This window comes from Ochotona curzoniae, unplaced genomic scaffold, assembly GCF_017591425.1.
Source record: "Ochotona curzoniae isolate NIBS_2020 unplaced genomic scaffold, NIBS_Ocur_1.0 contig_3332, whole genome shotgun sequence".
NCBI classification, from domain to species: domain Eukaryota; kingdom Metazoa; phylum Chordata; class Mammalia; order Lagomorpha; family Ochotonidae; genus Ochotona; species Ochotona curzoniae.
In genome coordinates this window covers 940,066-955,913 of record NW_024465816.1, presented here as the reverse complement: position 1 = coordinate 955,913, position 15,848 = coordinate 940,066, and the positions used below count along the sequence as shown (strand labels likewise).

At 37.5% G+C, this 15,848-nt stretch overlaps 1 protein-coding gene across 8 annotated transcripts in view; it reads left to right on the top strand.

Annotated features, from left to right (window-relative positions):
- Positions 1 to 15,848, top strand: part of PDS5B (PDS5 cohesin associated factor B) — a 148,145-nt gene that overhangs the window by 66,780 nt on the left and 65,517 nt on the right. For all 8 annotated transcript variants that reach the window (XM_040979796.1, XM_040979795.1, XM_040979797.1 and 5 more), the window contains 4 exons: positions 2,088 to 2,182; positions 7,734 to 7,879; positions 10,179 to 10,330; positions 11,468 to 11,581. In XM_040979796.1, coding sequence (XP_040835730.1) covers positions 2,088 to 2,182; positions 7,734 to 7,879; positions 10,179 to 10,330; positions 11,468 to 11,581 — 507 coding nt within the window. The remainder of the gene's footprint in view (positions 1 to 2,087; positions 2,183 to 7,733; positions 7,880 to 10,178; positions 10,331 to 11,467; positions 11,582 to 15,848) is intronic.

Here is a 15,848-nt window from a genome sequence, read left to right as displayed (position 1 = left end):
CCCATATGTGCACCGGTTCTAATCCTGGTGACTCCACTTCCCACCCAGCTCCCTACTTGTGGCCTGAGAAAGCAGTCAAGGATGGCCCAAAGCTTTGGGATCCTGTACCCACATGGGAGACCCGGAGGAAGCTTGGATTGGCTCAGTTCCAGCCGTTGCGGCCACTTGGGGAGTGAACCAATGGATGAAAAATCTTCCTCTCTGTCTCTCTGTCTCTCCTCCTCTCTGTATATCTGACTTTCTGATAAAAATAAATAAATCTTAAGAAAATAAACAAATAAATCTTTAAGAAAAAAAGGGGGAGAGAGAGGCAGAGAAAGACTGGAAGATTGCTGGGTGGTGGAGCACAATATTTTTTCAATTTAATTCAATTGCTCACCTTAATTTAAAGTTCATTTTACTTAATGTTTTGAATCAAAAATACATTTAATATGCATATCATTCATTGCCTAACAATGGGCTTACATGGTGATTAGATAGTTGTTCTGTTATGTGGATGTAATGGAGTGTATTTACACAAACTGCAGCAATTGTGACTTCACTAGGTGTTAGGAGCTTTCCAGCTGCTTACAATCCTGAGCCGACCATCGTGTGATCCTCCATGCACTAAAATGTGTTTAGGTGACATATTGTGCAGATGTACTTATTATATATTGCAATTAGGTCTTGGCTTAGATAGAATTTATTTTACAGTTTTGCAGGAGGAAAAAAAATCCTAATTTTCATATTTAAGAAGTTACATTGTAATCTTTTCTTTTAATATCAGTTACAAACTTACTTGTTCTTAAATGTCACCATTTTAAAGTAACTTGGTATTTTGAAGCATTAATTCTGTAATTATGCTTGTTAGTTTTAGATGTAGTTAAGTATAGAAGATTTGAATGTCTATATTCAAAACACTCATGAAAGTTTGTCTTGGAGCATAGACCAGATTTTATAGCTTTTTCTCAATGTGGGAGAAAGTTCTAATGATAGAATAAACGCTTTTTACTAGTAAGAATATTGTTTTAGTAATTGGTACTGGTTTTGAAGTCTTTTCTCTGAGTTTGCTGTTTGAAAATTCGGGAGCCCTTTTCATTCCACACAATTAAGACATGCAAATCTTAGATGGAAAATTTTTATTGATTTCAATGGTACTAATAGCTAGAAAGACAATAAAATTCCTACTTTTTGTATCCCTTAATCATGTGTGTAGACTTTGAAATCAGTGTTTGTGAGACAAGTGTTTACCATATGCTTTCTTTTATTAACATTATTTTATTGTTTATTTGGAAGGCAGAGTACCAAAGGTGAGGTAGGGAGAGATAGTTCTTCCCAGATGGCCACAGTGACCTGGGTAGGCAGTAACTTAACCGGCTTCACCACAGTGCTTGGCCCCTGTCCCCATAATGTGCTTTCCAATGAACTATAATGCCATGACAAAGTTTTCTTGCTAAAGGACATTAAATCTTATTATGGTCAGGTCTTGATCTATTTTCTGATTTGCAGGTAGACAGTTAATTGATAAGAGATTGATATAATAAGGAAAATCAAATAGTAGTTTTGTCACTGTTCCCAAATTTGTACCCACATACACATTTCAGTCCTGCCAACAAGTTCTCTCCTCTTCCCCCCCCAAAGGAAATAACCAGAGATGGAGAAGAAATGAGATTATAAGCATTTTATATGTCATGACCAGTTAAATATACAGTATAAAAATGACATTGTTGTTAGTATAATAATTATGGCTAGTTAGATAGGAGTAATTTAGCTGTACTTTTTGAGTCATGTATTATAAAGCAGTGGAGGGTACTCAGCAGACATTTTTTGTCATTCTCACTTTACACTTGAGCAAAATGTTTGTTGTTTAAATAGACTCTTTAAAATTATGTGGTTCTCACAGGATATTTCCCTATTTTAGTAGAGAGGTTCCAGATTATTTGTAGAAATATATTATGTGAAAAAACTTTCTTTAAATGATCAGACAGCATTTTGAATTGTCCTACATAAGTTGTTTTTTAATTGGAGAAATTAATATAACTTGAGTGTATGTTTAAAAAAATGTCTTCTCAATTTAAAGATCACCCTATGCCTTTATATTTTGTCAGGTTTAATGATATCCATGTACCAATCCGCCTGGAATGTGTGAAATTTGCTAGCCATTGTCTCATGAACCATCCTGATTTAGCGAAGGATTTGACAGGTACTATATGCATATAACAGCAAATATTGCTAGATGCTCTCGAGTGGAGAAAATTTAGTTTTAAGGGGAAAAGCCTTCTGTTGTTGTCATTGAGATAGATGAAGTGTTATCAGTTCATCATTATGGGGAGCGGGGTGCTAAAGCCGCTCCTGGGATTGGGAAGGGCTGTTGCAAGATGGCGGCTGGCCCAGGGCCAGGAGGTGGAGTTGGTCTCGCCAGCAGGTAAACAGGAAATCACAGGGATAGGCTAATTCCCCGCTGTGATTATGTCATTGCTACTGGTCTACCAGGTAGCGCCAAGTGGACCCACGGGGAGAAGTGATTGGTTGGAGACCAATATAAAAGTAACCGGTAAAAGCTAGTCGGACAGACTGACGACAACGGATGGACAGACAGACAGACAGATGAAGACGGACGAGAAAGACTGGGGGGCTGGAAGAAAGGTGGCAGAAAGGAGACAGGGAAAGTATAGGGAGAAATATGGGAAGAAGAGGGGTGGAAAGAGGCTGGAGAAGTGGCGGAGGAAAGCTTAGACCAAAGGGAACAGGAACAGTGGAGATAAGGATTTAAACACAGCTGCTTTTGGCAGTGAGGGGTCTGGTTCCAGCTTTTCCCGGACCCTCAGGAGCATGCCTTGTTGTTTTTAGTGTCGTCGCTGCTGGGCGGTGGCGGCACATCATCACAAAAATTATTCTGAAGTGAGAAGTTTTAGAGTGAAAAGTATCTGTATAATATGTTGGTATCTTCAGGAGCAGTTAATTTCCTGGTTTAATAACAATTCTACAAATAATCATTTGAAATATAACCATCTTGGTTGCAAGACTAATATTCTTTAATGTTTTAGGAAGTTAGGTAAAAGTCATTGATTTATTATCTAATTTAAACATGGTAAATGGACGTAACTAGAAAAATCTGTTATAAAAGATTAAACTTTGTGCTTTTGTAGCAGAAGATTAACATGTGTCTTGTTAATATTCTGCTAAATTATTAAAAATTTTGAAATGGTTCAAAAAATTTAGACTGAAATCCACAAGTCTTTGTCACAAATGTTAGCATTTTACTGTTGTTTAAAAGGTTAAAGAAAAAAGTTTTCTCACAAACTATTTCCTTCCTATTTTTATAGAGGACAGCCACATTGAAGAAAGTCTGGAGTTAATAAAATTCTAACTTTTTTGAGCAATCAAAGAACCCTTTAAGACTTTAGCTTGTTTTTCTCTTACGTTTTTACTGAATTAGTATTTAATTACTCTTGTGGCACCTTTTTAGCTGCTGTTAAAAAAATTCTCCTCTTACGTTTACCATTAATTTATAAATTCTTTTTTTTTAAGATTTATTTTTATTGGAAAGTCAGATATAAAGAGAGCAGGAGAGACAGAGAGGAAGATCTTCCATCCATTGATTCACTCCCCAAGTGCCCACAACAGCTGGAGCTGAGCCAAGCCAAAGCTAGGAGCCAGGAGCTTCCTCCAGGTCTCCTATGTGGGTGCAGGGTCCCAAGGCTTTGGGCCATCCCCTACTGCTGGCTTAGCCCACAAGTGGAGAGCAGTATGGGAAGCGTGTCTGCCAGGATTAGAACCGGCACCCATATGGGATCCCAGCACGTTCACGGCAAGGTGAGGACATTAGCCACTAAACTCCTGTGCCAGGGAAAAATTCATAAATGTTTATACTACTGCTGAGTGTGTTTTGATAAGGACAACTAGTTAAGTAAATCCTTTTGTAATGTTTTTAATGGTAGTTTGTCAGTTATATCAGATTTCTGTTAATGGATCTAAAATAGCAAGTGCTTTTACTGGTACATCCTTTTTTAGAGGAAACATCCCACTGGGAGCCCTCTGGTTTTTTGTTTTTGTTTTTTTTTTTTTTTTTGCTTGTTTTGCTTTGAGTGTTTGTTTATAAATTATTTATTTTACTTGAAAATCTGGTTGAGAGAAAAAAAACAGGCAGTCAAAAAGACATTTGGTGGTTCACTCCCCAAATGGCCAGAGCCGAGCTTGTTTGAAGCTGGGAGCCAGGCGCTTCTACCCAGTGTCTTGTGTGAGTGATGCTAGGGTCTTCCTCCACTGCTTTCCTCGGTCATTGACAGGGACCTGGAGTAGAAGTGGAGCACCCAGGACTTAAAATGATGCCCATATGGGATACAAGAGCCACAGGGAACGAATCAGGTTGCTGCAGCATGGCAGTTGTCCCACCCTCTGTCATCTTAAACCTGGACTGCCCATACTGCTTGTTCTGTAGACCACATGTGTATGTACTGATCTTAGAACCATCCATTCTTCCTTCTTTCCTTCCTCAGCTTTTTGCATTTTCTCTCTGTGTTTGTCTTTTCTGTTTCTTTTTCCCTTTTTCTTCTTGTATGGGTTCCTTTTTTTAAAGCATCCTTCTCAAGTGTAATTAATATTTTCACTGAGACTATAAATATGCTTTTGTGTGTATGTGTGTTTGTGTGGTGGCCGTGGTAATGGGGCAGATTGCTTCTGTACAAAATGTCGGTTTCTGTTAATTTTCTCAGCTTCTGTTTGCTTTTCAGTCTGTTTTCTGTGTTAGAAGCTTTCCTCAGATGTTTGGCATTCCATAGCTATCTGTTTGTGATTAAAAGTGGAAAACTAAATAAAAAGCTATTTAAAGAGCTGAGTGTATGGATGGTTTGTTGATTCTGAGCTATATAGCGTGACCATGGTGGGTTATTTGCGGTGAAACCTTTTTTTAAAAAAAATTTTTTTAAGTTTTAAGAACTCGTTGATCTGCTGGCTTACTTCGCAGGTGGCCACAGTGGCCGAGACTGGGCCCGGCTGAAGCCAGAATCCTGGAACTTCTTGTGTGTCTTTCAGTGAGTGACAGGGACCTGAGCAATTGCGCTCTGCTGCCTTTCCTAAGCTCATTAGCAGGGGACTGGATTGGAAGTGGAGCAGCCAAGGTGTGAACTGGCACCTGGGTGGGATGTGCCAATACAGCAACCCAGCTGAGGTGTAAAACCAGCACTTGAGTTTTTAGTTAGTTAACTCTCCAACGATTGTGATTCCCCAGAGGAGTATTCTGTGTGGAAGTTAGAAACTGATAAATTGCTTTTGTCTATAGAAAAAAGAAGGTAATCTGTGTTCATTTTGGGATTGTTATCGTAAGATCCCCTTTTGGAGTTTATTCTGTGTTGATTTTGGGATTTTATTTACTTGGAAATCTGTAGTCAAATATATTTGTTTTTCTGCTTTCCAGGACTCCTTCATCTTTGTGAGTTTATATATGGTGTATTTGCAGAATATTTTTGCTCTGATTTACCGCTAAGGAACTTACATAATTTGAAATAATTGAATACAAAATAATTTTTGTACAATATATTTTTTCTGGAACATATTAGTAATATATTTAAAATAATTTCATTATAGTCCTATATTATAACTATTACATTTTATGTGGTTTTTAAAAATGCATAGCAGTTTATGCCAAGTTAATCCATGCACGATTTAACTAGAGCCCCATGGGTGCAGGGTTCAAAGGCTTTGGGCCACCCTCCACTGCTTTTCCAGGCCATGAGTAGGGAACTGGATGGGAAGTGGGGCAGTCGGGACATGAACTGGTGCTTAGATTAACTAGTAGTGTCACTGCACCCGACCTGCATCTTTTTTTTTTAGTATAGGAAGTTTATTTTTTTCCTCTGTAGTCAGACACTCATATTGAGTTTATGATTGGTAATGATGTGATGATAATAATAAATCAGTGCTTTTGTTTTAGCCATCTGGAATATTGAGATGTGTCTAATAATTTTACCTTTTAATCATTGCCATTGTTTTAAATGTTTTACTTTACCTAATTAAAGGATATTGTCATTTTTTTATGGGACACCTGTTTGAACATTTTTGTGATTGGTTAAGAGTTGGCCATGAAAAACAGCAGATTTTTACTCTTTATGCACATTTCTGGCTACTTCTTAGATTCCCAGCTACAGTCCTCTGTCTTCTTGTGGTAATTTGATTTCTACCAGTTTTGAGAGTTGTATTCTAAAACTGCACTGGCTTACTGTTTCTGGTCTGCATTTCCCCCCTTTTCATTGTTTGGGGCATTTACCTTTCTGCCTGCCAAAATTTTGTTGACAAATTTCTTTTGCTGTGCTTTCTTGTTCTTCCCCTGTTAAAAAAATCTTAATAGGGTTTTGGAGTTATCAGAGATAAATATTTGCCATATGAACAAATGTCATCTTGCACCTCTATTTCAGCTATAAAGGACATGCTAGTATGCCAGTATGGTGAAGTGTATCAGTCGATGCTTTGTCATGCTTTTGAGAATTTTCTGTTACCTCTTGCTCTTCATGTGCTGTAGCTGAGATCTGAATCCATAGCGTATGTATAAATGCAATACATACACACCTACCTCTTCAGCATGAAACACTGGTCTTAGAGAAGTTAGCGTGCGTCTTAAAATTGATGGTATGGTGTTGACTTATTTTTCATAGTGATGCCTAGTTATTTTTGAAATAATACAGTGAGGTGTAAAATTACATCTTGCTGAGGAAATGAGCTTGAGAACTATTTACCATTCCATTTGAAATCATAATACTAAAAGCATTTATTTGTCAGGTTATAGTACAGGTGCTTTTTTAGAATTTTTTTTAGCAATATATTTATCTGATTTTTTTTTTTAGGTTGGTTCTTATTATTTAGAGAATGCTCAAGGTGGAGAGGTTGAGACTTGAGTGATTTTTTTTTATCAGTGTTTGCATTATAATTATTAAACTTTGATTTACAGAGAAGTAAATCCAAAGTTACTCTTTGCTTATAGACAAGGTATTTTTAGTAATCCATTTCCAAATAATCAAATTTTATCTTAATAATCTTGTAACAGAAAAAAGGGTATTTGTTAGGTTCCTCTCAGTTCTTTTTCTTTAGCTTAAGATGTAATTAATTACTGGGTTTGTTAATTTTTTTGTTTAGTTTTCTTAGTACCAGGTGTGAACTCCGTGTTTTTGACTTTAAGAACTAACTTCTTCCAGTCACCATCATCGTTTTTTTTTTTCCCCACCATCATTTTTAAATTTGTTTATTTCTTCTTTATTTCCTTTGGCGTTTCTTAGTTAAGTGGAATTGCCACATGATTTTCCTTGTCCTATTTGTATCTGGTGGCTTATTCCTTCGATAACTTTAATCAGGTTTTTCTAGTTATGGAATACAAATGGAATACTCTAGCCTTTTTCCAAAACCACCACATGACATGGGTGTTTTATCCCTTTAAGTGAAAAACAAACAAATAAAATGTTTAATTGGATATTAAGTTGCTCATTTATGTTTTTTAGCTGATGAGGTTAGAAACTATTGACTCAACCTGCCTGCCTACCAAATGGAGGAGGATTTTACCATTCCGCGGTGAAGCATAATTCTGGTCCTTTGAGTTCCTCCTCCTCCCTTTCATATTTCTTTTACCTCGGTCTTAATTTTGTTGAAACATTGAACCTTACATTTAGTTTTTATTTTTGTTGTGGTTTATTTTCAAAGGTCTTATGTAGTCATTCAGAACATTGCCGAGGTTTCAATTTTGATTAAGGAAAAATCTTATCTTTCAGAGTATCTAAAAGTTCGGTCACATGACCCCGAGGAAGCTATTCGACATGATGTGATTGTATCCATAGTTACAGCTGCGCGAAAGGACATTCTTCTCGTCAATGATCATTTACTTAATTTTGTGAGAGAGAGAACATTAGACAAACGGGTAAGTAGAAACACTTATTAGTAGAGTGTCATTTTAAAGATTTATTTTTATTTTATTTTTTTTATTGGAATGGTGGATATACAGAGAGGAGAGACAGAGAGGAAGATCTTCTGTCCGATGATTCACTCCCCAAGTGAGCGCAACGGCCAATACTATGCCGATCCGAAGCCAGGAGCCTCTTCCGGGTCTCCCATGCGGGTGCAGGTTCCCAAAGCTTTGGGCCGTCCTCGACTGCTTTCCCGGGCCACAGGCAGGGAGCTGGATGGGAAGCGGGACTGCCGGGATTAGAACCGGCGCCCATATGGGATACCGGGCGTGCAAGGGGAGAAGTTTAACCACTTGCGCCACGGCGCCGGGCCCAGAGTGTCATTTTAAATGCTTGATGTTTAATAGTATTTTTTTCTGAAAAATTTGAAATTTAAACTCGGGGAGACAGTTTGAAATTTTTAAATAAGATTTTACTTGCTGTTGCATTGATTTTTTTTTCTGTTTTTATTCTTACCTTAAGCATGACATAGTTTTTTATTGTAATCAGGTGTCTAGCTTACTCAAAAGTTTTGTAAAGGCTTCAGATACAACTTCTTTTATGTTGTTGGTGTTCTGTGGGTGTGATCCTGGTGTCTTTAGTGATTGTTCTATGCATTTGACATAATGGAAAATGAAGAATGTGTTCAAGTTGACAAAGCTAAACTGGAGTCTGTTCTGTGCACCCCGATGCAACTGTGGAGAACCACTCATTAATCAGTGAGCTGCTTGAGAGAGGATGTGTGTCTTGCTAGGCTTATGTTCCATGTTGCCTGGAAAATATTGGGACTCAGTAAATGCCTAAGTGAATATTCAGTCAACACTCTGTCTTTTCCTAGTCCTTCCAATGTGGCAGCTTCCCCCATCCCCTCATTCATTAGGTTTTATTGGTAATTTTGGTAAAACCAAGGGATTCTTGGGTGTATAATAATTAGCAAAGAAACTTGGGGCTGCTGCTGATACTTGTGAATAGCTTTGGGTAAACATTACAATGTTTCCACAGTCATTCAAGGTTGGTCCCATATTTATTGTTTTATTTTTGTGTTTGATAATGCTGATTTTGGATAGAGGGTAACTGGACAGGAGTTGCATGCTTTCTTGTCAAAATCTGTAACCTGAAGAATTTTTTTTTTTTGAAAAGACTTATTTATTTGTTTGTAGGTGAGTAGCTGGGGAGAGAGGTGGGAGAGAGATTTTATCTGCTGTTTCGTTCTTGTAGCAGCCAGGTTTGGTCCAAGATGAAGGCAAGAGCTCCATCCTTTTGTCCCATATTGGGTGGAGTGATCCAAGTATGTGGACCATCTTCCAGTGTACATTAATAGGAAAGTGGATTGGGAGTGGTGTAGCAAGGACTTGAACCTTCATTCTGATGTGATGTGCTAGCCATGGAGTGCCAGCATCTCGGGCAGCACGGCATTTCCGGCAGCGACTTTACCCCATTGTGTCACTAATGCTCTCAGTAGTGTTTTCACTGACCAATATTCAATAAATTGCCTATTGAATACTTTACTGGAGGTCTAAAGGAGTACAGAAGAAGGTTGTTTTCATCATCCATGGGGATACAGCCTTCTGTGCCTTAAAGTAGCAACTGTCTTATTAGCTACACTTAGTGTTTGAGATAAATTCTTGTTTCAGTATGTAGTTGGTAGATAGTTGTGACAGGAGTGTTTTTGATCTGTTAGAAGTGAAATTAAAACTGAAGGAAATATGAAAGTCAGACTACAAGGGAGAAAATATTTTCTGTAGTTGTATGACTTCTCAGCTGTTAGCTTCCTATTGATTATACTGTAATATTTATGTAGAATGGAAGAACAAACTTCAATATAATAAAGCCCTTGGGATATCGTGTAGTTAGTATATACTTGTTCAGAGAGCTGAATGAATTTTCCTTTATTTGAACTTGATTCCTAGAAATAAGCTGCAGTTCATGGTTATTATTTTTTGGGGGGCCCCTTTTAAAATTTGATAGCATTCCTTTCCTCACTATTTCTAAGTGATATTATGTACATGGTGATTGATTGCTGAGTTGGGAGCAGTTGATAGGTTGAAGGTGTGAAAGCATTAAAGCTGTGAATGCATGTTTCTATAACTCCTGTAACTTTCAATTGTGATAGTTTTTTTTTCCCTAAGTAGTTATAAGTCAGTTTTTAGAGTCTTGAGATTTGTAGAAAATATGTTGTATTAAAAGAAGGAAAATTAAAACATGGACTTGCTGGATTTATGTATTGGGAGCATTTTTACATTATAAACAAAACTTTTTTGTTCTAATTTTAAGTGGCGAGTACGCAAAGAAGCCATGATGGGACTTGCCCAAATTTATAAGAAATATGCCTTACAGTCAGCAGCAGGAAAAGATGCTGCAAAACAGATATCATGGATCAAAGACAAATTACTACATATATATTATCAAAATAGTATTGATGATCGGTAAGTTAAGGACATTATGTTTTTGGTGATTTGGGGTGATCCTATAACTTGTTGATATGTTATTTTTGAAAGCTGTTTCCTTTATGACTTGAAGCATCCTTCTCAGTGTTCATGGTTCAGGGCTGTGAGTGGGTGACTAGTCTCCTACTTACCGTTTCCATGATAAAAGAGTTAAAATAACTTTTAAGTATGAGTCTGGTTTTTACATTCATTTTCATATACTAATTCTGAACAGTAGTATTTAGAAGTTTGAATGTATATAGTTGTGGTTTTAATTTTGCTTAGGAATTATGTTATATGAATCCTCTTTAATTTTTAAATAGAATTCAGTTGACAGTCCTTCGTTTTTATCTTAGGCATCTTAAATAGAATCAGTTCCCTTTTAAGGCTGACACCAGTTTGTACATTTATATAAAAATCCATTGCCTGAATATCCTCTTACCATTTTTGTACCAAAGGCTAAGGTTAGGTCTTGGGTGAATTTCAGCAGTTTTTACAGTCCAAATTGATTTGACAGATTGTTGGGGGATTCAGATTGTGTTGTGTGAAGTAAGCAAGGACGAGAATAGTAAGAAGCAGTGTGTCATGTTAACATTTAAGAGGCACAAAAACTAGGACTCAGTGCCTTTGGGTCACATTATCTGAGAAACTTGATAGTTATTTTTGTAAAATTGAAATATTTAGACTTTTAAGTGAATGATATCAGGACAGGAAGATTGACATTATGATTTGAGATTTTTTTTAGCGTTTTCAAGTAAATGTTTTTCATGATGATTGCTTTGCAAACTCAGAACAATCTTAAAAATTTTTTGCAGCCGATAATTATAGAAGTTTTTGGTTAGGCACTTGGGAGGATTTGTATACCTTCTTTGAAAGTAAATAGAATCCTTGCCCAAGAACATGAAGCGGAATTTGTCTTGGCTGGGTGCAAGATGTTTTCTGGTACAACCAGCTAAAATTTGTTTTTGTATCTCCTTTCTATAGGTAATTCTGCCTTTGACATGGAAACCTCATTTCCATTCATAAAAGCAGGAACTTCTTTTTACGATGCATTTCTTACATGTTCTGGAATTTTATGTTAAATTTCGTACATTAAGAAATAAAATAGTGGCTTCTCTCTCTCTCTTTTTTTTGTAGATTACTTGTTGAACGGATCTTTGCCCAATATATGGTCCCCCATAATTTGGAAACCACTGAACGGATGAAGTGCTTGTATTACTTGTATGCCACACTGGATTTAAATGCTGTGAAGTATGTTTCAGATGTCAAACTGTTGTTTACACCTTGTATTGGATTATGTGAGAAGAACCCACAAAAATGGTGTAGCTCTGTAAACCACATCATGTGTACATTGTTTAAAGGATGAAGACATAATTAAGTACTTGGCTATTTCTTTCAGAGACACTACTTATTAGCCATGAGATAATGCAGATGTAAGCAAACGAAGCAAGAGATAGAGTTGCTTGACGTGGAATCTTTTAGAATGTGATATTTTTATGTCCATCTTTTCATACTGCTGGTGTCTTAAGAAATATTGTTATACCTAATCTCTCTGGTTTTGTTTTCCTTAAGGTGTTAGGATGGTCTATATTATGAAAATATTTCCTATTCTCACCTGGTACTGATTTAAACTGTGACGTGTAGGGCACAAATTTTTGTGTGGCATAGCCTGAATACACTGTTATTATTTGGCTCAAGAATAAGCACAAACATATTTTTATTACAGTGCTTCATCAAAAAGGTCTTTTGGATGTATGGGTCAGGAATTGACATTTGAGATGGGAAGGAGATAGTGCTGGTTTAATGGAATCATCTTAAGGCCTAATGACTTTTGCTGTAGGTATTAGGAAATGTAGATCCTTAGTTTCCAACTGTTGATTAAATTGGAGACCTAGGAAGCTTTGTACAGTTTTTACTGTACTGCTGCTTCATGGGACTTTTGACTTAGTCCCATGGAAATTGTTATATGTGCTACTTATATATTACATGGAAATAATGAGGAAAAGGTTGCAGAAATGAGCAGTGTGAATTTCTTTATACCTTTATATTTCAGGCACTAGAATATTCGTGACTGCGTTCATGCTGCAACAAAGAAATAGTTGTGAAAGATACCCAGTCAGCCACAAATATTAGTATAGTGTTGTGTGGCCTTTTATGGAAAAATCTTGCCAAGTGACAACTTGAAGTGAAAACTTGAAATTAGAAATTTGCGTGAATGGACATTTATGTTGTTGCTATTCTTCAGCATTCAATAGTGCTGCCCTTGGGTGTTTTTAGATTTAGTATACGTGGTTGCGGGATTCTTGAATGCGTATCTATTAGTGGTTCTTAAAATTGGCTGTTTACCAAAATTGCTACAGGAGGCTTAAACAATGCCAACACTTAAATCAGTTCTTCAGATTCTTCTCATTTAGTTTGTCACATGCGTGGTTGGCTTTGAAATTTTGAGAACATTTCAGGAAATTGTAATGGACAAAAAAAAAAAGGTTTGAAATCACTGGTACGTGTTGGGGAGTGGAATCACTGACCCTCGTGCATTCCAGTTATTGAAAGTAAGGTCAAAGACCTTCCAACATAATTGGACTAGTGTTTATTCCTTCAAGTGGGTTTATGAGGAGTCTCTAAAAAGGTTTGTGAAAATGAGGAGTAATGAAAAATGCTTGGATTTCAATTCTTTTGCCATTAAATAAATTTGTATTAACTTTTATAACAAACCTGAACAGGTTCTAGTTTGAAGCACTAAAAAGAATAAGGCAGGGGTTTCAAAAGATCCCTTACAGAACAGTCTGAATTCTGATAAACTTGAAACAAGAGCAAACATCAAATTTGAAGAATGGTGACATGCCTTACAAAAGGCTTATGGGAAAAATATGGCCAAATAAATTAGTTTTTTTTGATCAATGGATGGTTCATTTTAAAAAGGATTGAAATGAAAACTGAAGATGATATTTACAGTGTCAGACTAGCAGCATTAATTAATGAGAGGTTACTCCTGTTTGTGCTCTAATTGAAGAGGACTGATAGTGCAGAAATAGTAGCATCTTGGACATCTTGGTTCAGCTGACACAAGTCCGACCGAGAAATTGGAAGTGGAACCGGTTTTGTACAGTAAGGATGCCAGGACTCGTGTACCCCAGTCCGTTGTGGGCGAGAGCCATGCTTTCAAGAGATGTTTTAAACAAGGGAAAGCAACATCTTGAAGCGTTTTTTTTTTTTTTACCAAGAATTGTGACGGAGGATGAAACTTGTGTGATCCTGAAGGTGAAACAGTCAGAGCACTGGCTCTGCAGAGGTAGAAGAGGTCCCGTTGGAGCAGAAACATCAGTGGTCATGAGGCTTTTTTGGTGATGCTTGGAGCATATTACTATGACTTCTGCTAGGTCAGAGAATGCTGATGTCTGCTTGTTAGGAGAATGTTTTTCAGAAACTATCCGAGGCATTAGCAGAAAATGCCCAGAAAACCTTGACTAGAGAGCCCTTATCCAGTCCTGCTCATCCTTGTCAGTCATGTAAGGGCTTTTGTGGGAAGAGTGTAATTAGAAAAATCCTGAAGTATCGGCCGTACAGCTGCTGATACATATGTCTTTCTAATTTTTTCCACAATTAATTACAGGGCAGAGAGAGAGAAAGAGAGATATTGAGATTGAAAGATTCCTGCTATTTCCAGATGATTGTTTAAATTCCACAGCCTGTGCTACGCTAGGCCAAAGCCAAGAGCATAGAGCCCAAACGGGGTCTCCTGTGTGGGCTGTGGGGACGCCAAATGTTAGCCTCCCGTGGTGTTAACAGGAAGGCAGAGACAGGCCTTGAACCCTGGCTGTTGGATGTGAGATGCGAGGGTCCCAAGCATCATCTTAATCAGTGTGTCAAATGCATGTCCCTCTAATGTGGTTTTGTTTTCTGAGTCCAAGAATATCTCTTTAATGGTTACCCATTTGCCTTCAGTTAATAATGTAAAAATGAGCCTGTCTTTGGACCTGGCATGGTAGCCTAGCAGCTAAAGTCCTCGCCTTGCACACCCGGGATCCCATATGGGCACTGGTTTGTGTCCTGGTGGCCCTTCTTCCCATCTAGCTCCCTGCTTATGGTCTGGGAAAGCAGTGGAAGTTGACTCAGAGCCTTAGGACCTTGCACTTTCATGGGAGCCCTGGAGATGGCTCCTGGCTCCTGGCTTCAGTTCAGTGCAGCTCCAGCTGTTTCAGCCACTTGGGGAGTGAACCATTGGATGGAAGATCTTCCTCTGTCTCTCCTCCTCTCTGTATGTCTGACGTTCCAATAAAAACAACAGCAAAAAAAAAAAAAATCTTTAAAAAAAATCCAGTCTTTAAATGGATTATATCATTCCTTACAAAAGTGCCCTGTACTTAATGGTGCTATATTGAGAAACAAAAATTATATTTTTAATTAGTAAATTAAAATATTTTCATTTTATGTGAAAAACACAGAAGGTGCAAAAAGATTCCTCCATCCTGTAGTTCCCCAAAGTGCTCCCAAACAGCTCTTACTGGCTGGGCTGAAACACGGCTCCTGTAATTCAGTCCAGGTCTCCTATGTGCTTTGCAGTAATCAAGTACTTAAGGTACCGTCAGTGGCCTCCTGTGGTGTGCATTCCAGGGAATTTGATATTGGGAGTAGAACCAGTATGGAAGCCAGACACTCTCATATGGGATCAGACATCATTTTTTCTTAATTGTTTGAATTTATCACATTTTGTCATTGGATTTCCTGAATACTAGTAATACTGGTATTTTCATCATTTTATGATGTATTAATATTTTACTGTAGCCTTCTCTGTATTGAAACAACTGCCTTATTTATTCATTTAAGTTGCCATTCTGGCCCACAGATTGTGGAAACGTTGTGGCCTCTAGTTAGTCTAAGAATTGAAAGGTAGTACTTGGCTGGAAGATTCCTGGTCACAAGTTGGTGAAAATTGTTTTTGGCTTACTGGGCCATATATTTCATTTTGTGGATACTTTATAATGGAAGTGGCTTCTTATTTCCATATTTTAGATGTTCTGATACTAGTCTGTAGAAGAGTTCCTAAACTAAATATCTTGATTGTAGAAACAAAATACTGTGTGCTGATGGTGTGTATTTCTGGCTCCTCAGCCGTTTGAGTGTTCACGAAAGGGAGATGCACCAGGCGTCCTGGCTGTGATCTCCTTGGGAGCAGGTTCTCTTGTAGACAGTTTTGTACTTGTGAGGCTCAGGGGTGATGGGAGCAGTAGAGTGGAGGAGAGATTCTCTTCAGCATTTTGGACAGGTCCCCATCTGAAAGCTGGGTAGTTGTCTCTTTGAGTTGCTATGGTAACTAGGAGATACCCCCTTGGGAGATGGCTCTCTGCAAAATGTCAGATAGCAAATAGGAATATCAGTCTCTTAACCAGAGTTCTCACGTTTTTTTTTGGTGACAGAACTGAAATTTAAGTTTAAATAAATGGATTTAACGTTGCTTTGGTAGTGTTTCTTTTGCAAGTATAACTTTCTTAAAAAAGAGTTTTTAGAAAAGATTTAT